The sequence below is a fragment of the Eucalyptus grandis genome, chromosome 8 (genome assembly GCF_016545825.1).
Source record: "Eucalyptus grandis isolate ANBG69807.140 chromosome 8, ASM1654582v1, whole genome shotgun sequence".
Classification (NCBI taxonomy): Eukaryota; Viridiplantae; Streptophyta; class Magnoliopsida; order Myrtales; family Myrtaceae; genus Eucalyptus; species Eucalyptus grandis.
In genome coordinates, this window is record NC_052619.1 from 5,374,425 (window position 1) to 5,394,368 (window position 19,944).

A 19,944-nucleotide genomic window follows, 5' to 3' on the forward strand; every position below is an offset into this window, starting at 1 on the left:
GAATCAAATCAAGATTGAAATGCATACTAGGCGGGTGGTCATTTTCATTTGTTATACCATATTGGCCATGTAATCGATCCATAAAATGCTTCGTCGCACAGAATCAAGGACTTGTTACGCTTGATGAGATTTTCGAACATTCTATTGTTTAAAATAAAAATAAAAAACTTTATTTATCATATTAACTAGAAGAAGGAAAATGTTTATCCTATTCACTTGTTTCTCTATATATCGTGTTCCAAACTTGATTTATGCAATTATATTAGATGTTTCAATTTCAATTCAACTGCAATTGAATATAGAGCACAAATACTCTACTGTTAATCGATGCGAGATAATTTTAATATTCCTCTTGCATGCGGATTGGATTAAGAATGACACATGAAATTTAACCCACGTACCCAAAATGCCAGAACTTTAATACCATACTAAAAAGTCCAATCCAAAGATCATATATATATATATATATATATAAATTTAACCCACGTACCCAAAACGCCAGAACTTTAATACCATACTAAAAAGTCCAATCCAAAGATTATATATATATATATATAGGATAAGTGCTACAAAAATCCTAAAATTTGTCACGAAAATGCAATTGAGTCATACAAAACTTGCAAAAAGTGCAATTAAGTCCAAAACTTGTCAAAATGTTTCAATCAAGTCCTAAAATCGACGCCGTCAATTTTTCTAACGGAAAAGTTGACGTGACGCAAACATGGTTTTTTTTAATCGTTTCTCTTCTACGTGGCGAATAGTTAAAAACAGAATTCGTTAGGAAATTTGACAGTCGATTTTAGGACTCAATTGAAACATTTTGATAAATTTTAAGACTCAATTTCACTTTTTGCAAGTTTTATAACTCAATTGCATTTTCATGACAAGTTTTAGGACTTTATAACACTTATCCCTATATATATAAATAAAGAGTATTTGAATCCCATTGTCAAGCGACATGCAATATTTTCAACACTCTTGCGTGCAAGCCAAATTGAGAATGGTACATGAAATTTGAGTTACAAATCCGGACACATAAGCAAAATGATTTAACCTAACTCTAATATCATGTTAAAAAAAAAAGTCTAAACCCCGCGTCCATCCTCAACTAACGGGCATCAAAACACTTTTCAGAAGTCATGTGTCAGCACTCCGGTAAACTACTTAGAAAGCTTCCAACAAAATCTAGAGAAACAAGTGATAGGATATGCAACATAAGAGTTGAGGCAACCCATTGAACAGAGTTTTCGCATGCCGAAGATTTCTCCCTAAACGGTTATGTCCGCAAGCTAGAAACCATCCCAGAAAACATGCATTTTATCAAGTCGCGAAACCATATACCGAGATGATCGTATGACCACCGCGACAGACCTCGAAAGAAACAGTACCAGTCCCGACAGCGATAAAAACTTAAAACAGGAAAGGACCTAATAATGAAGTACATAAATTGGAGGCAATAAAGGTTATGGCAAATTTTAGATTCTGCGATTGTGCCTAGACCTTCAGCTCATACAGGAAGCTTCCCACGGTTCCAGCAAATGTCTCGTGAATGCTCTCGGGGAGCAAGAAAATGCCCTAAACGTAGTCTCCTAAGATCCACTTCAATGTCCAATTCCCCCAACACCCCAGTAAAAACAGTTGAAAACTAGCCCTTTTTTCTTTCTCTGGGGTCTTTGCTACAGAGCTTAAAGCCACGAATTTGCCTGGACCAACACAGATCGATCAAAGACCTTGAACACCTTGCAAGAAGATATGGCTCAACGTCTACAGAACCAGAACCAGAAGCCAGATTTGCCCCAATTCGAGTATTAGATTGCAAGGTTGTCATCTTCAACAAAAGCAAGCCAATCACCAAGAAAAGATATAAATCAACATTGCAATCATGAGGTGTACTCAAACGGCTGAGGCGGTTGTGGCTCTTCATCAACTGCCATGGCTGAAGAAGGGGCCTGCTGTCCCGTTGCAGATCCACCGGTATTTGATGCAGTAGAAGATGGTGAATCAGTCAGAGAGAAGACCTCAGGTTCAGTCGGACGCAGGTCTCTCAAAAGAACAAACCCTGAGGGAGCCAACTTCACAGGCACATATCTGCTTTCCTCGAGGAATTTAATAAATTTCTCTTGGGCCGGTACAACCCGCGCGGGGTTGGTCAGTATTTCAAATGAAGGCTCGGGCTCAACTTTCTTTTCTTGGGGACTATCAACCTGCAGCGACATTACAGGATGCATTATTTTATCACATCAGAAGTCTAAGAAGAAATTAAAAGCAAACCACGCCCCTCAGCTAACCCAGATCAAATTTGAACAACTTCAGTCATATTAAGAGAATACTGAGAATCAACCATGGACTAAATTAGGGAGACACTTCATTTGAAAAGCCTGTCTATTGCTCTGACTAAAGTACAGCGCTTAGATAGATTCTTGAACTGTCTCTGTGTTCAAAATCTCACAATTTACTACCTTTGCCAAAATGCAACGTGTGAGAATCAATACACAATCGTAATGCTCTTATTATAACAGAATCATGACTGAACAAACTAGCAGAAGAAGCTTGTACCTGCATAGAATCTCCGTCCTTCTCACTAACTGATTTTCCTTTCCCAGCACTTGAACCAGCAGAAGTTGCCTCTGCCCCAGATGATTTTTCAGCATTGGCTTTTGCTCAGCTTCTTTCTTAGCCCTAGCTTTGGCCTTGGCTGACGTTGATAAGACTGCAGTTGGTAGCTTTACAGCAGAGGTAGTCGTAGGCACGGTAGTAGGCTTTGGATATTCAAAAAGGGAAGGTTTTGCATGTGATAAAAACTCAAACCTTGGAACTTTTAGGTCATAACTCAGTCCAACAAATGCTGTAGGAGAAAATGCCAGGCTAATGAAATAGATAAGGGGATACCAATACCAAAACTGGCTAAACACCGCAAGTCCAACAACTGCTGTGACTTTATCATGCTTTGTCTTAGAAAGCAACCTAATCGTAACATTCCTTCCACCAGCATCAAGAATTCCAGAGGCCAAAATAGCTCCCATCTTGCTCATAGTATCTTCATGTTTATCCAAAATAATTTTTTCCAATTGCCGCCTACATGTCGATTCAAATATGAATAATGCAATTATAAATGACGCAACGGAATAAGACAACAGTCATTTATTCTGTTTAGAATAGACTATTCAATACCTGAAAGCTCCAACACGAGAATCACTCGCTTCACTTGTCTGGACCATGACCATGGCCATGGCAATGAGAGCACCTTGACGAACAAAATCAACGACATCTGATGTCAGAGGCTCCAGCAAAGATATAGCCTCGCTTAGGCCAGTCCCCGCACAGGATATGCCCACGGCAAGAGCCGCACCATATCGAACATGTGGATTATAAGATTCAGACAGCAGTGAAACAATTCTGGGAGTCTGCGTACATAGTCGGATTCAGAGTCAAAATCACAATGTTTGATAAAATCCTTCAAAAAAGGAAAAATGAACACAACAGAAAGGAATAGAGGAAAGAGAAAACTCATTGCTGAAGAACAATTTAATCCATGAACAATCAGATCAGACTGGGCAAGCCAGATTCGAATTGGAATATACTTGCCAGCCAGAAAAGGGAAGGAGAAGAACCAACCTGTTCTGGCTCTGAGTAAAGCACAAACCCCAGGGCTAGAACTGCAGTCCTCCTAACATCGTCACTCACGTCTGACACGGCAAAGTGTAGCAGTTGACGGATGGCTTTGTTATTTGCTGTACCCCTGTACGCCAGGGCCAGTGCGTACATACCACCATAACGAATAATAGGATCCTGGTCCCGAGTCATTTGCTCAATTAGTGTATCTGCTTCCTCTTCCCTTCCATAAACCATGAGGGCGATACCTAATGCTAATCCCCTGGAACAGGAGTATCCAGTGAACAATAGAGAATAGAATAGCTCAAAGTAAGAAATGGGCTAAACTCCACGAATTTTACCTAATGATCTTCTCGTGTTGTGTCTCATGGGCGTAGGCAAGCATCTCACTTGCCTTCTCACTTGCAGTTCCCACCATGAGCAGACCCATACTGATACCTGCAGCTTCACCAGCAACAGCACTGTCTGTATATAGGGCACTTTTGATGTCATCATATATTTCCTCATCAGCGGTTCCCAGAGCAGCCAATCCAAGACCTAAACATGCTCCGTGTTGTATGACCTGGATAATAAAAATGCAAGTGAGCATTTGTGAAAACAACCATTCCAAATAGCTGTCATTCATTTTATAGACTTAGCACCTCCACATTAGTACTGCGCAGGCTATCACGCAAGAATTGCTTGATGCCCTCTCCGTGGTTTGCGTGAATGAGACCTAGCGCATAGAGGGCACCACCCTCGGAGTATGGACTGCCTCCACCACCAGCCCCTCCTTGGGGTAAGTAAGGAGCCATTAATGACCTCCCCTGCTGTAAGTGGCCTCTGTGAATAACACCTAGGCCTGCCGTAGCACTAAATTTAGCCCAATTGGTGGCTCTGCTCAACCAATCCTGAAGAAGTGTTGTAGCAAAGCTCAGTGATCTTAATTAGAAAGCTAAAAAGATCCATGGAAACATTTGAAGAATAGATGGTCTGCCTTACCAGATTTTCCCTCAGAAAAGTGTCCACAGTTGTACCAGCATGCATAATTGCATTAGCATATATGGTCGCACTGTGGCAAACACTATTTCTCATCTCAACAGATTGCTTAATTGTCTTCAGAATAAGCAGATCCGATCTACATAAATTATAAATTCAGAAGCATAAGATTCCAAATAGTATTATAAATCAAATAGAAATCAATAAGGATTAAAATGTTGAAGAAGAAGAAGATGATGATGACAAAGAAGAAAGGCTAGTAGTCATACTTATTATGACTGTAGAGAAACTGCAAGGTCAACTGAATTGATGTTTCTCCAGACAAAATTCCCCTAATTTTCTTAAGCCTCTCAGCATATATGCCTTCACTTGGATCAACTTGTTGAACTGTTGCATCAGAAGTATGAGACCCATCAGTCATAGCAACATCCTCTGATGCAGCAGGGCTCTCATTTTGAGAAGTATCTGCTTCGTTATGTCCTGGTTGTCCAGATTCCTGAGGGCGAGAAGTCGAAGCTGACAGACGATCTCTTACATTTAACAGAAAAGCTTGGTGCTCATTCTCCACAAGATCAAAGGCTATTTGAAATGCGAGCAAAGCATCATCCTTATTAGATCTCAGGAGTTTTTCCAATATCCGCGCAACTTCCTCAGGTTCATCCAAGAACATTAGGCACTGGCAAATGCTCAAATAGTCGGGAGAAGGCAGGTTTTGATACACGTTCACAAGAAGACGAAGAACCTGAAGTGTAAACCAGGGTCAAACAATGTGCCAGGTCCATCCTCCAATAATTTTGCATATTTCATTTTGCATCAGATCTATTTTCATGACAATAGACATATTTGTCCTCGCATCCAATTTGATGACTTAAAAATTCAACAAATCACCACATTGATAGAAAATTTATGACAAAAGGGGAAAAGAATGATTGGAGAGCATATCAAAGAAAAGCTATAAGAGAAGCAGACTTATAACTTGGATCTTGTTAACAAGAACCCCTCAGGCATTCGTTAACCATAATTAGAAAAAAAAGGTTTTGATTTCCAATACATTGATCACACATAACATTAGGAAGATTACATCAGAAATCATTCTTTAATGGGTGTTTAACAAGTGGGCCCAACACTTGTTAACAAAATCCTAAAACTATTAGTTACAGGCCAGAGAGAGAGAGAGAGAGAGAGAGAGAGAGAGAGAGAAAACTTGCTGGCTAAAGATGATGTAGAACTCACAGAAATTGTAAAATGTGGCTGAGGAATTGATTCTAAAGAAACACTGGGTGAAGGTAAATTCAACTATTTCCTCTCCAAGCAAGAAGAATAGAAGCAATAGCAAAACCAGGATAAAATTTTTCCAGCCCATTTCAAGAAACTTCAACATGAAGGCTAAAGAAATTTTGGAAAACCATTTCATGTTAAACGAATCCAATTAACACTCGAAAAAATGAAAACACATACAGAACACAGAATTTGGAAAACCTAAGCCCGAGTAGAAAAGATTATAATGATAAAGAAATTGGTCACTGTTTAAATCTTAACCAATATCAAGTGCCTATTAGACTTTAGACCTAAATGTTTCAGTCAAGGATTCCAGTGATCCTATCATCTCAGAAACTTAAGTATTTTTAAAGATAACCGAAAATAAAACCCTTACCTCATGACGATATTCTCTGCGATAAACGAAGGAATGAGAGATATTGATACAATAAGAAAGAGATCCATGCACGTTTTCACTCCTTGTAATTGCTTCCTCTAGTTTGTCCAATCTTCGGCATTCAATTGCAATACCCATGGCTTGTTGGTACTTTCCATCATTGATACACCTAAATCAAGTAACTGTAAGAAGGCCACAGCAAGAAAAATCATCGGATCAAATCAACAAAGGCATTGCATAGCATCATACTTATCAAGCATTCTCTCCACTATAGCCTCCAGCCGAGGATCCACTTCAACTGCTTCTCTATTTGATTCTGCTGCCCTAGTCTTAAGGCTTGCATATTCATCAATAGCTTTGGCTGTTAGTAAAATTAAAAAGGGGATCAAGTAAGTTTCAAATCTTGATCCAAGGGACCAAAGCACAACCACCAGAATAGCTGGAAAATAAACTGACAGGATGGTCATGCACATGAATAAAGTTGCGGTGCTGTTCCCCCCCCAAAAAAAAAAAGAAAAAAGAAAAAAAAGAAACACGCCAACCAACTAATTAAAAAACAAAAACGCAAGCTAAGGTTGCTATTCTTACATAGCAAAGTGTGAACATAATCGGAGTCATCCGAAACGTCAAACAGAGAACCAGCTCCAAGTGCATAAGACAGTGAATCATTAAGCTCGCCCAAATAGTAGAAAACCTGAAAAGAAAAAATATAGACAGGAAACAGTGGAGACACATCAAGAAAACATCAGAACTAAAAACTCCAGATTCCAAAATCAAAGGCAAGGGATGCTACAAGAATGCAGGAATTTGTAAGGTCAAACAATATGCACCAAAAAAAAACATGGATTCAGATGAGGACAAGCCAACATCAACAGCAGATCCATGTCAAGAGAACACCAAAATCAAATGCAGATTCCAAAATCTAAAATAAGTGAGACTATTGGATTGCAGTAATCGTCAGACTGATTCACGTGCATCAATAGGACATGCGCTCATCAACGTAGATTTTGTGGGCATAATATTCCAAATGTTACAAGGAAGCTTGCAAGGACAATGAGAACATAAGTTTAAATTGAAACATGATATATGCTACTCAAGCACATCTTCAAACTTAACTTGCCCTGAAGATTATGAACCTCTATCAGGACAATGTACAAACGCAAACATAAACTGAATAAAAAACCACAACTATGTAATAATTCAAAAAGAGAATGACCCAACAACCCATAAATACATTGCATGCAATTTACAGGTTGGCAGGTTTTAGAATAGCGTCGATGAAATCATTCAAAGGCAAGGGGTAAATTCATGCAGCAATAAGTGAGTATAAAGATATGAGCCTTTGAGCGACTTTATGAAGGCATCCTTTAGTCTGTATAATATTAAATGTTGATCACAAGGAATCCAAAACCACAACCAACTTTAGATAAAATAGATGGCTCTCAGCAGAAAATGCTCGAGTAATATCTGCAGTGACAGCTGCCACATATTACTAAGCATCCACAAAGTACCTATATCATATGATAAATGAAAAACTGTGAAGCATCTAAGTTGTGACGATGCACAAACTGCTCTGCTTTATAAAACACAGAAGTAATCAAGACAACAGCTAACAACAGAGACGCAATCCAGACTGACCAAAAAGAATCATGCAAGGAAGTAATCATGTAATGAAGTGGAGGGTTGAATAGAGCTATCACCTTTGAGACAAGCAGTGCTGCAAGTTGCCTCTGATGCTGATCAAACTCTTCGTCTTCATAAAGACTCTCTCTGAAGAGAAATTATCATAAGAGAATAATCGATCAAATCAACCAGAAACTTTTATAAAGTTGAACATAGCATTGTCAGATCACAATGGTTTTCCTGAACCAGTCTAGCTTGTATGCAAAATCATCCCTCCTCAACCAAATTGTACAGTTAAATTGGAAGCACTTCAAGTTTGGAGTGTTCCTCAATGTCTAAAAGGGACAAAGGTTGCATTTAAGCAGTTGAACACAGCCTATAGGAAAAATAATTCCAAAGCAAAACGCAGACTCCATAAACACCACCTCTAGAGCTCAATATGAAGGTGCCGGAATAACTGCAATAATGGTAAACTCATGATTGATGCCAGTAATAAAAGGTGTGGATCACCAATTCCAGCCAAACACCTCATTCGTTGCTCCCAGAAGACTTCTGCATGCGCTTAAATTTGTTTGGAGACAAAAAAAACCCGTTGACTCTTACTAATCCCATAATCCTCAATCTTGCTTCCAAACATCGAATCCCCGATTTTATCTCAATCTAAAATCCTCCACCCATCACGGAAAAGATACAAAATTCAACAAGGGTATGCAAATGCAACAACCAAAAACTTTACTGGCATTCCCCAAATTCACTACTCCAAAAACCAACAAAGGAGTAAATCAGTAAACAAGAAGCTACTGTCACTGCTCAACTCACTTCAGCATCCCATTTTCACCTGAAGAAAACAACCCCACCCCCCGAAAAAAAAAAATAAAAAAAAAACCCATATTCCGTCTCAAAATAACATCTTTTTTGTTGTTTCAGCCAAGGAGCTCAGGAACCCGCAGAAACCCAAAAACCCACCAATCCAACCAGAGCCGAATCAACCTAAACCGCATCGAAGCCGAAGGAGAACTCGAGGGAAGGAAGGTTCCGACTCACATCATGGGGACGCTGGTGGAGATCTCGGGCCAGTAGTAGTCGACGCACTTGTTGAGGTTGGAGAGGGCGTGGAGCTTCAGCCGCGGGTGGTCCTCGGTCAGCATCGCCAGCAGGCCCCCGGCCGAGCTCACCATCGTCGCCACAGCCATTGCTTCGAGACCCGAGCTTAAAGGCGCCTCCTCCTCCTCGTCCGATTCGGATCCCTCGAGGACGATCCCGGACGGCAATCGGGATCGCGATTTGGGGGTTCCTAGTCGAGAGATCTTTCGAATTCGGAACCCTAATTTCCAGAAAGCGAGAACGAGAGAGAGAGAGAAAGAGGAAGGAATTTGCTTGCTTTCTGATATGGGTTCTGGCTTTTTGAGAAATCCTGCCTTCACCACCAAGCCAGCTCCCAAGTGAAGTGATCCAATCAATTAGGAATTTAACCTAAATGAAACTGCTTTGGTGTAAAAATATCAGAGCTAAAGTGATTTAATTATGTAAAAATATCTATTTACTAATAACAAAATAAAATTGTCATTTTGTGATAATACACTTACAAACATGATTTTTTAGTAATATTTGTTCTCTCGACGGTTGCTAATCACAAAGAAAAATACAAATTATTTTGCATCGAAACAAATTGCACACATGGAGATTATGCATCAGTCTTATACCTAAATGAAACTGCTTTGGTTATTAACAAATTTCGTTAGATAATTAATAATGTAACATGTTGATCATTATTGGCATCTAAAGAATATCATCTTATGATATCTAATAAAGTATTATTAATTTAACTTTTCATATGATAATATGAAGCGATAACATTAAATTATCATGTTGTATGGTATATTCTCAAAATCTCATGATTTAAATGATCTTACAATACACCACTTTTCACTCATTGTATATTCAATGTAAATTCAAGATAACCATATTTCTTAAATAAATTCCGTGTACTTTTAAGGAAAATAAAATCTGTACAAATGTGTGTTCCCGTACTACATGCTTTATACTAATAAAGTTAAATGGACGGTATATTACTGATTATCATGCGAGCCTATAAATTCTTTATCTGGTCATTTAAGGTACTAGTTCAGCCATTCGTTTAAATGAATCAACTTTTAAATTTATACTTACTCCAAATCAAATCATACAAGGCATATATTTTAACATTTTTGGAATTTCAAATTTTGCAATTTTTACAATGTCCAAAATTTGACTCTTCCCAAAGTTTCAAAGAATTATAAAACAAGTTATCTAAAGCAAGAAAAAAATTTGCTTTTAGCTAATCTCAAAGAGGGCTTGTAAATTATTCTCCTTATTTTCCCTTAATTATTTAAAATATTGCTCAATTTTTGTTTAAAAAAAACATATGATAAATCTACTTATTAGTCAAAGTACATAAACAAGAATGGGGTCGGTGTAACTTTGTTTTCACTTGCAAAATTAACAAAAGTGCCATAACTTTCGTACAATATTCATTTAATTTTTATTTACTTGAGTGCCACAAATTTGAAAAATCATTTACTTGATTGCTATTGACAATTGCCTTATCGAAAATTTATCATCTTATGTGGTTTTCGCGGCGCTAACATGAACGATTTTTAATAATATTTTTAATTTGTAATTATTTTTTCAATTTTTTTTTTTTTGCCCTTTTTTTAAGGGTCCTCATTGGTTGCGAAGGCCCTAAGCAAGGCCATTGTGGCCTTGCCCACGGTCGCCCAAATCTCACGAAAGTCACCAGTGACCCTTTTTGGCTTTAAAAAAGAAAGAAAGAGAAAATAATAATTAAAAATAAGAAATGAATAATTAAAATAATTAGTGATAAGTAAAATAAAAGTTTTAAAACTTGTCATAAAAGTGCAATTGAGTCATAAAATTTTTAAAAAGTATAATTAAATTTTGAAACTTGTCACAAATGTGTAATTAGGTCTTAAAACTTTTCAAAAAGTAATCAAGTTCCAAAACTTATCAAATTAATATAATCTAAGTCTTTTTTATTGATTGCACTTTTTAAAAGTTTTAAGAATTTAATTGCACTTTGTGATAAGTTTTAGGATTTTATTTGACATTTTAAAAGTTTTAGGACTCAATCGAACTTTCACGTAACAACTTTTAAGACTTGATTGTCATTTTTAAAAGTTTTAGAATTTAATTACATTTTCCGTGATAAGTTTTAGAACTTCCAATTTACTTATCTCAAATAATTACACAATATGATTTGATGGAAATGACAGGTAGTTGCGCTCTTCTTCTCCCTTGTTTCTAGCTTTAGGTGTTTTGGTTTTCTCTCTGATGTGGAGATCAAGAGTTTGTGCTGAAGGGGGTTCATGTTGAATTACAACTTGAAGAACTGATGTATTATCACAGTTAGAAAGCCAAAAAATGCATAACGCCACCACAAAATGACAACCAAGAGCACAAATCCACCTAAATACTCTATTCTGTTACTTCACCTGAAGACCTTGCCGAGTATAAAGGGAGTTGAGGGAAAACCCATTGATAACGTGTAAGGTGAGGAAGTTCAGTTCAGTGTGTTGATTTGTTCTTGTGCACATTGCTGTGCTAGACTCGTTTTCAGATGGGTCGAGATGCTTTGCACTTAGAGCGGGTAAAGGAGCTTCCCTGAAAATAGAAGAGCGAAAAATGCATACTTTGGCGGCATTTTTGTTATATGTTCATCATACAAAACTAAATTGACAGAGCATGCATTCTGCATGCGTCTGTGGTATGTACAATGTTAGCAGCATCAATTGAGAGGATGAAATCACTAAATAAATGTCTCGAACGAACAATATGTCCGTAGTCTCTCGAACAGCATAATCTCGTTTATGCCAAATTCACTCGGACTAGGTTGTTTTTGAGTCATTCCATTTGTCGGATTCTACAAGATCTCTGACCTGAGTCTTTCTTGCTGCATCTGCATTGATGAGAGGCTTTGTGCAAACCAGCAAACTAGGACATGTGATACAACTTTCCTTCTCTCCTTTTTGCCCTGAAAAATGATGTTCATGTTCAGTCAATTATCTGAAATTTGATCTATCAGATATACTCTGTATCAGAGCGGCGAGCAATTCAGTGCAAAGTTGACATTCCACTCTCGAAAAATAGTTCTTTGGGATTAGGTCGTTCTCCTCAAAACTTGTCCTAATTTGTGGAACTATGAGACATTTTGTTAGGCAAGGGTTCACCTTATTCGTGTATGTTGCGGCGACAGGTTTATGATGGGATCAAGTTCCTAGAACGGCAGAAGAACAGCTCAAGTGCTAAAACTTGGCACGGAAAGACACTTAAGTGCCAAAACTTCGGAAATGTATACTTAAGTGTCAGTTTCGGAGTAAAGTGGATCAATTAAGTGCCACTCCAACCAAAATTTGGCCAAATTGCCGACGTGGCAATTTTTTGGCGAGTTGGAGTGCAAAACGGCGTCATTTTGCTCGGCGACGTGACGAGAGAAATACTAAAACGACGTCGTTTTGTGTTTGATGTATAAATAATTAATATAAAAATTAATTAAATTAAATTTAAACTTAATTTTATTTAAAATATTCTAAAAATAAAAAACTTAAAATTTAAAAACCTAATTTTTTAAAAAAAATGGGGGAGCCGAATGGGCGGCTAAGGGCCGAGCCCTCGCCGCCGCCTCCCCGCCACCACCGGGAAGGGTTGGCGATGGAGGAAGGGTAAACCTGGGGTCGTCGGCCCTCGGCCAACCGGCGGCGAGGGCTCGCGAGCCCTGCCGGATCCGGGCGAGGGCTTGCGGGCCCTCACCGCCGTTGGTCGCCGTTGTTGGTCCCCGGCCGTGGCTCGGTGACCCGCCGATGCTCCCCCACTGTCACCAGCCCTTCCCGACAACGGTGGGGAGGCGGTGAGGGCTCACGGGCCCTCGTCACCGGTCGGCCAAAGCATCGCCAACCCCGGCCGGGGCTCGGTGACGACTGGGAGGCGGTGAGGGTGGCAACCCGGCCGACCCTCCTCCCTCCGTTGCTAGCCCTTCCGGCGACGGGGGAGGTGGTGGTGGCGAGGGCTCGGCCCTCGGAAAATTGCCCCCTCCCCTTTTTATTTTTATTTTTAATTTTAGGTTTTTAAGTTTAGGTTTTTTAATTTTAAGTTTTTAATTTTTAATTTTTTTAAATAAAATTAAATTTTAATTTAATTTAATTGATTTTTATATTAATTATTTATACATCGGATACAAAACGACGTCGTTTTTGTATTTTCTCGCCACGTCAGTGAGCAAAATGACGCCGTTTTGCACCCAACTCGCCGGAAAATTGCCACGTCAGCAATTTGACCGGATTCTGGCCGGAGTGACACTTAAGTGATCCACTTTACTCCGAAATTGGCACTTAAGTGTACATTTTCGAAGTTTTGGCACTTAAGTGTCTCTCCGTGCCAAGTTTTGATACTTCAAGTGTCCCAAACTCCAATCCTAGCAGTGATGAAGCTTTGTTGTCGACTTGTCAGCAACAGGTAATGTTTTTCAAATGTCTTAGTTGAAACTAAACCACATGAGGCCTCTCCTCTATTAGAAAGCTCGATACTCAGTCCTGTCCAAAGATCTTTGAATGACATGACTATTTTTCGCTTATCTTAAACGTGGATCCTAACAAATTGGAAATTTATGGAGACACCGGTCGCAGCAGTAGCGCTATAGCGACTGTGGACGAGGGTGACCAGGTTGGGGACGTCAACTTGGCGACCGTCCCGGCAAAAAACGCTAGACCAAATGCGCATCCGTGGCTCCTCAGGTTCCTCATTCCCCTTGCAATCTTGGGTCTAGCTAGTGGTATCGGCTTCTACGCTAGATTGAGCTGAAGTTTGAAGAAATTATATGATGTCAAACTTCAAGTTAAAGGCATAGGAAATGAGCTCAAAATCTAATTCCTTTTAGTAATCCGAAGGGTCCTGATAACTGAGTTGATAATACTGGAAATGTCGAGTTTAGAGTAAGTTGACGTTTTCTCTCATTGAAGTGACATAACTCTATCTTTGCATTGAACCATCTCATTGAAAAGATAAAGGGTGCGTTTGGTTGGACTTTTAGAGAAAACCTTTGGGAAAATGCAAATAACTTTGAGTTAAAGAAGTTTTTCAAAATACAAATTGTGTTTAGTAAATTGTAGTTTGAAAGCCTATTGTGAAGTACATTTGAGTAAAATAGTGTTTGGAAAGATTACATTTACAAATGATTAATAAAAAAAAAAAAAAAATTATCAAAAATAAAATAAAAGAGTTCGCCGACAAGGCAAGCGGCCGACGGTGGCCTCAGGCAGCCCTTAAAGATGGCGAGGGCCGCCTAGGGGCGGGCAACCTCTGGCGAGGGTCGCCTAGGGTCGGGCGACCCCCGGCGGCCCTTCACGGAGGTCGCCCGACCTAGATCTAGGTCCGTTGGAGGTCACAAGACCTCGTGGTGACCCAAATTTGGGTCGCCGGAGGTCGTGCAACCTCATGGCGACGCGACTCGCAAGTGGTCGCTAGGACTTGCGAGCGGTTGCCGCAACTCGCCGGGTTGCGCGACTAGCCGGTGACGGTCGCCACGACCTCGCTGATCTCATTTGTGACCTCGTCGGCCTCTCGAGCTCATCTCTAATCAGCCACACCGCTGGAGAAGAAGATGAACAATAAAGATGAATAGTGGCACGAGGCATTTCAAGAATGTTGAAAGCCCAAGATAGCCTCGGACCTGCCTTGGGCTTTTAGTCTTACAAATGCCAGCTTTACCTTAATGCCCATTGGAAAGTAGTTTCCAAACACCTTCATTTTGGCCCAAAGGCTCCCCAAAGCCCCTTGGAAAGCAGTACCCAAACATAGTCAAAGGCTTGATCTAATGATATCTTTGAAAAGATAAGCTTAAAAATCTATTAATGAAGTATGGAGAAATTTCAAAAGACTATAAAGCAAGCTAAAGAAATAACCTTGTTGTGTTTTATTTGGTTGGAAGGAATGCCCTGTCCTTCCATCTCTTGTCTGGCTGCAAAGTTTCTGGTGAAGCACTCGTGAGAGGAGGATTCATGATTTTAACCCTTTCTTTTTTTGCACTAAAGCTGAATTATCAAATTAATAAACCAATAACAACCAAAGATAATTAGTACGATATAAATTAGCATTTTGATTAAATTTGAACAATATAATTATTAGTTATTATGATTGATTTACAGAGTATTAGATTGTGAACTAATCTATAGTTATAAGTAAGTAAAAATTTATTCTGGGTTACCGAATTAGTTATGAAGATCAATAAATTAATTATGAATTGGGACCTAATTAAATATATAATGGATATTATATTAAAAAATATTTGGTTATATCAAATATTGTAAAATTATTGATTCTATTGCTCTTTTTATGGACTTATAGAATAATTTAATGCAACAAATTAATACCACTTTAAATGACTTTTTACTTTCGCCACTTTTCTAGAATAATGCTGGGTGAATTTTTTATAGCACAATTATAATAATATTTTCTATATTAAAAATATAATATTGTGAGTGTATGCAAGTATAAACTAAATTTTGGGTTAGATTTATCGGTGCCCTCATTTCATTGCAATTTGCTGTCGAGCATGGAACATATGAACTGGCAAAACCTCATCCCTCCCTAAAAACTTCTTATTAAACAAAAATATTTTGATGAAAGTCATTTTTCAAAGAAACTTGTTATTTTTCATTTATTTAGTGATTTAGAGAAAGTGAATTCCTTCTTATTAAAAGGGAAATTCGTTTTCCACAATAGAAGCTTGTTTATAGTTTATGAAAAACACATTTTGTAGATCAATTAGTATTGTGTCATCCAAATAACGAAAAATAGGGAAACAATTTTCTAGACACATTTTTTTCTTCATATAAGCTAAACGTATGTCGTAATAACTTTTCTAGAGGTCTTATGATTCTATAACCTTGTTATGTTGCTACCAATTTAGGGGTCCACCCTGCCTTTCCCTTTTACTTACATAGTATAATATGGGAACAGAGATTCTATGATGGAAAGATGGTAAAAAATAAAAAAAAAGGAAAGCATATAAAAGAATCTAGAATGCGAAATAGGAAAGGATAGAAAGACTAATAAAAGAGCTACCATATACCAACACACCAACTAATGTCGACACTGCATTCAATGGACACAAATTCAACCTAGCCTCCACCTACCCACCAGCACCACCTACCACGTATGGCTTCAATGACCTTGCCATAAAAGAAGAAAATAAAATCTCATCTACGAATACCGTCCAGACATTTGTTGAACATGCTCATTGAGGAAATATTCAATTCCCAAAATACTAATCATGCATGTTACCAAGATTAAGAAGATAAAAAAGTATTGGACCACGTAATGTTTAGCTTTTGTCTAAACAAAAAAAAAAGTTTTGTCGTCTTCGAAAGGACTAATTTTCACGGCCAATGCAGAAAGCAATGGAAATATGATTATTATTTTGCTACACAATTTACATTTCAGGAAAATGAAAGAAAGACAGAAAGTCACAGCTAATGATGTAATCAAAGTCTATATCTGCGCGCGCGCCCAAAGAAGGAAAAAAAAAGGGAAAAATTGGAACTTTGACAATGCACGTTCAATAAGGTAATGAGGTCTTCTCTCTCTTCTCTCTCTCTCTCTCTCTGTGGCCGGCTCATTTGGTCCGGAATCGTGTGTTCCTGTCATACCCACCATCGCAGCGAGCACGCTCTTGAGTTGGTGAGAGCCCCACAGTTTGATCGGTCAAGTCGGTGAATTTAAAGCCTGTACCTTTCCCCCAGGTTGAACACCCTGCAGAGCCCAAAACCCACAGAAGCAGAAGCAGCAGCAGTGGAAAGAAGGAAGAAGAGGAAGGAGGAGGAAGAAATCGAGATGGGTGAGGGTAAGGTGTTCACTTTGGCTGAAGTGTCCGAGCACAACAATTCCAAGGACTGCTGGATCGTAATTGATGGAAAAGTTAGCTCCTTTTCTTTTTTCTAGCCTCCTTCTTGCTCTGTGTGGTTTTTGTTCCTTGTCGTTGGTTCCCTTTTCGCATCTATCTTTTCACTTTTCCCCTTCATCAATCGACTTTCAAGAGATGGTCAATGCCAAAAGCGGCAGATGGATAAAGTTGAATGCTGGGTTTTGTCCTGATTCTTTGCGGCCTTTGTGTTCTTTGATCAGTTGCTTTGCCAATGTGCTTTTTCTGTATTTGGATCTTGCAACTCAAAAAAATTGTTTGCTGTGTCGCCTCCCAAGTTTAGGCGATCTGGGCGTCCTTGATTATATATCAAGGTTCGGACTTGAGCACGGTTAAGGGAAAAAGAAGTCGTTGGTCTCCTTTGTTTGATTTCTGTCTGAAATAGCTTTTATGAAGTTTTCTTTTTGTCAATGGGATCGATTAATGTAAAGATCTGACTTTCGATCTTTGAATTCTATGACTCAAGTGAACTCTCCAACTTCTGATTACTCCGAGCCTAGTGTTGCTGATTTGGGTAGTTGTTTGAAAAGTCCGAGGAGTTTTAATTGCCCCCATCCATCAGCAATTGCTCTTTCTAAGGGCTTATCAACTTACATTACATTTGTGTAACCAGTTCTAAACAGCTTTATGGGTTCAATTTCTGCTTTAGGCTCTGGGGTTTTCTCCATGATGTGGCTATAAATATTCTGTATATGTTGGCGGGGTTTCTGTTGAATTACCACTTTTGAGCACTAGTAAGCCACAGTAAGCTGTAAAAGTTGTCATAATACGGAAGCCAAAAGTGCAACCAAAACCACAAAGTTACAACTCGTTAGTTTTGTATGAGAGAAAGCTTGATCACACCTCCAATTAAGCCTGTAGTCGATGACAACAACTTTGGTCCTTGATTCTTTTTGAGGAAAATAAGGAAAACCCTGTTGTTATGTCTAAAATGGGAACTTTGGTTTCAATTGTATGTGGGTTTCAACATTTTGACTTTGCCCTTGGGCATGTTTCTGTGCTAGAGACACATTTTTAGCACATTGGATAGGTGCTAGACACATTTTTAGCATATCAGGTAGGCAGATTATTTTGATCAATCGAGAAAAGAAAAGAAAAGATTTTTTTCTATTGGTATAGCATAGGACTTGAGGGTTTGATGTACCTGACTTCAGTTAGCATCAAGTGCGTGGTAATTTTATCCTTGTTGCGTTCCAAGGTTAGACTGTGCTCCGCAACTTGAGCACTGAAAAGAGCTTAGCTGAAAATTGAAAGGCGACAATTGCTTAGTTTGGCTTATAAGATTCGCTTTTCACATGTGGGATAAAATGTTTTGTCAAAGCAGGCCTATCTGGATCCATTGATAAGATGAAATCTGAACCGATTGTGTCTAGTAGGCAATACATGCTCATGATCTCTTGAACAAACTACTTGTTTCATTTACTTTTTGGGTCAGACATTTATGATAAATTCACTTGGCTATTGTCAGTTATTCTATTTCTAAGAGTCTGCAAGGTCCCGCATGACTTACGTCTTACAGTAGGTCTAGTAGCTGCTCTGTTGCATCTGCAATGCTCTGGATGCCTTTTTTCATTTGAAGATATTGATGAGATACTTTGCACTATGGTAACCATCAAAATGGATTCTTTGGATTTCCCATGTCTCTAGACACTGATCGAATTAATAGTGTCTGTCTGCAATTGGTTCCTCGGAAAATCTATTTGAGGCAAACTAGAAACTTGTAAAAATTCCACTCATACTTGATATATCTTACTGGAAGCGTATCATGACAAGGATCAATTTCCACATATACTGTATTAGATTGTTTGACATAATTCAGCCAATTAAATTTTCCTTGTATTCGAGCTGCAACAACGGCAGTAATAAAAATGCCATTTTACCCTTTTGCTTAATACTATTCATGACTACGTTGTTGGCGATAACTTTAATCATCTATGCATCGACATCATGATGAACTTAAACCCACCGACTGCTTTGGAAAAAAGTAGATACTTTTTTTCTTCATTTTTCAGTGCGGAGGAAGTGCATTGATGGTAGTAGTGGCTGATGACATACCAAATTTGCTTTCCACTAAACTTACGAGATGATTTTAGTGTTGTGGTCCAATATTATTTGATCTGGCGATATGTTGCCTTGATATGGTCAGTCGAACAATCTTTGTGATTAAAGATATTTATCTGTGAGTCTTTTACCTTACTTCTGCACTATTGGGCTTACTCGTTCACATCACAACAGGTTTATGATGTGACCAAGTTCCTGGAAGACCATCCTGGTGGCGATGAGGTTTTGTTGTCCGCAGTAGGTAATACCTTCCTATGTCCTTCAGTAAGCTTTGGGACAATTATAAGGTGCTTAAGTTCATTCTAATGTCTAAGCAAATCACTCGAGCGCTCTGTTAGAAAGACCCACACCATTTAATAGGGGAAGGATACGGATCTTTTCGTGCCTGTGCAATTTAGTAAAACCACAGGGTCTGGGCTGTGATTCTTGTCCTCCATATTCTTTGCGTTCTTGGAGATCAAGTGAGCTCAAAATGGGAAGGTTTTTCAATTTTTCAGGGAAAGATGCCACTGATGATTTTGAAGATGTCGGCCATAGCAGCAGTGCCAGAGCAATGATGGACGAGTACCTTGTCGGGGACATTGACTCTTCGACTATCCCCACGAAAAGAGCCTACACTCCTCCGAAGCAGCCTCACTACAACCAAGACAAGACGTCGGAGTTCATCATAAAGCTCCTCCAGTTCCTAGTTCCCCTTGCAATCTTGGGTCTGGCTTTCGGCATCCGCTTCTACACCAAATCGACCTAAATTAAAGTCCTGATGGCACTAAATCATTTCAGAGTTAGACATTTAAAATTCAGCTAAGGAACTGCTCTAGTTGCCTTCCCAGATGGACCTGATCACTGTCGTGAATTACTAGTGTTCAGTGTACTTTTGAATGTTGCTTTCCGTCATATTAAAGTGAGAAAAATACCTTTTCATCCGTTTTTTACCCCTGACGTGATGAATGCGCTTTGTTTTATTGGATTGGTAGCTTGAATTCTGAAGAGAGATACAGGTAACTTAACTCAAAATTTTCTTTTCTTAGTGTCTTGTTAATGCCAA

At 38.8% G+C, this 19,944-nt stretch overlaps 2 protein-coding genes across 2 annotated transcripts; one reads left to right on the forward strand and one right to left on the reverse strand.

Moving 5' to 3' along the window:
- Positions 1-1,410: 1,410 nt before the first annotated feature.
- On the reverse strand, positions 1,411-9,300 carry LOC104456031 (26S proteasome non-ATPase regulatory subunit 1 homolog A). Its single transcript, XM_010070742.3, is given in 14 exon segments — positions 1,411-2,204; positions 2,557-2,651; positions 2,654-3,075; positions 3,172-3,404; positions 3,616-3,874; positions 3,954-4,174; positions 4,254-4,502; positions 4,594-4,729; positions 4,860-5,332; positions 6,245-6,413; positions 6,494-6,605; positions 6,833-6,938; positions 7,945-8,014; positions 8,912-9,300. Coding segments are annotated over 14 exon segments (3,018 nt in total). The 5' UTR covers positions 9,061-9,300; the 3' UTR covers positions 1,411-1,880.
- Positions 9,301-16,497: 7,197 nt separating this feature from the next.
- Positions 16,498-19,859, forward strand: LOC104456033 (cytochrome b5). The gene is made up of 3 exons (XM_039300814.1): positions 16,498-16,834; positions 19,074-19,140; positions 19,397-19,859. Exons 1-3 carry the CDS (start codon positions 16,751-16,753, stop codon positions 19,645-19,647), a joined length of 402 nt encoding a protein of 133 aa, XP_039156748.1. The 5' UTR covers positions 16,498-16,750; the 3' UTR covers positions 19,648-19,859.
- Positions 19,860-19,944: the final 85 nt, after the last annotated feature.

What these genes read in the sequence shown, in the direction of transcription:
- LOC104456033 (XM_039300814.1), top strand. Translation starts at nt 16,751, where the DNA reads ATGGGTGAGGGTAAGGTGTTCACTTTGGCTGAAGTGTCCGAGCACAAC. An exon ending in GGATCGTAATTGATGGAAAA is followed by an intron (nt 16,835 to 19,073) that starts GTTAGCTCCTTT and finishes ACATCACAACAG; the next exon opens with GTTTATGATGTGACCAAGTT. An exon ending in GGTTTTGTTGTCCGCAGTAG is followed by an intron (nt 19,141 to 19,396) that starts GTAATACCTTCC and finishes TCAATTTTTCAG; the next exon opens with GGAAAGATGCCACTGATGAT.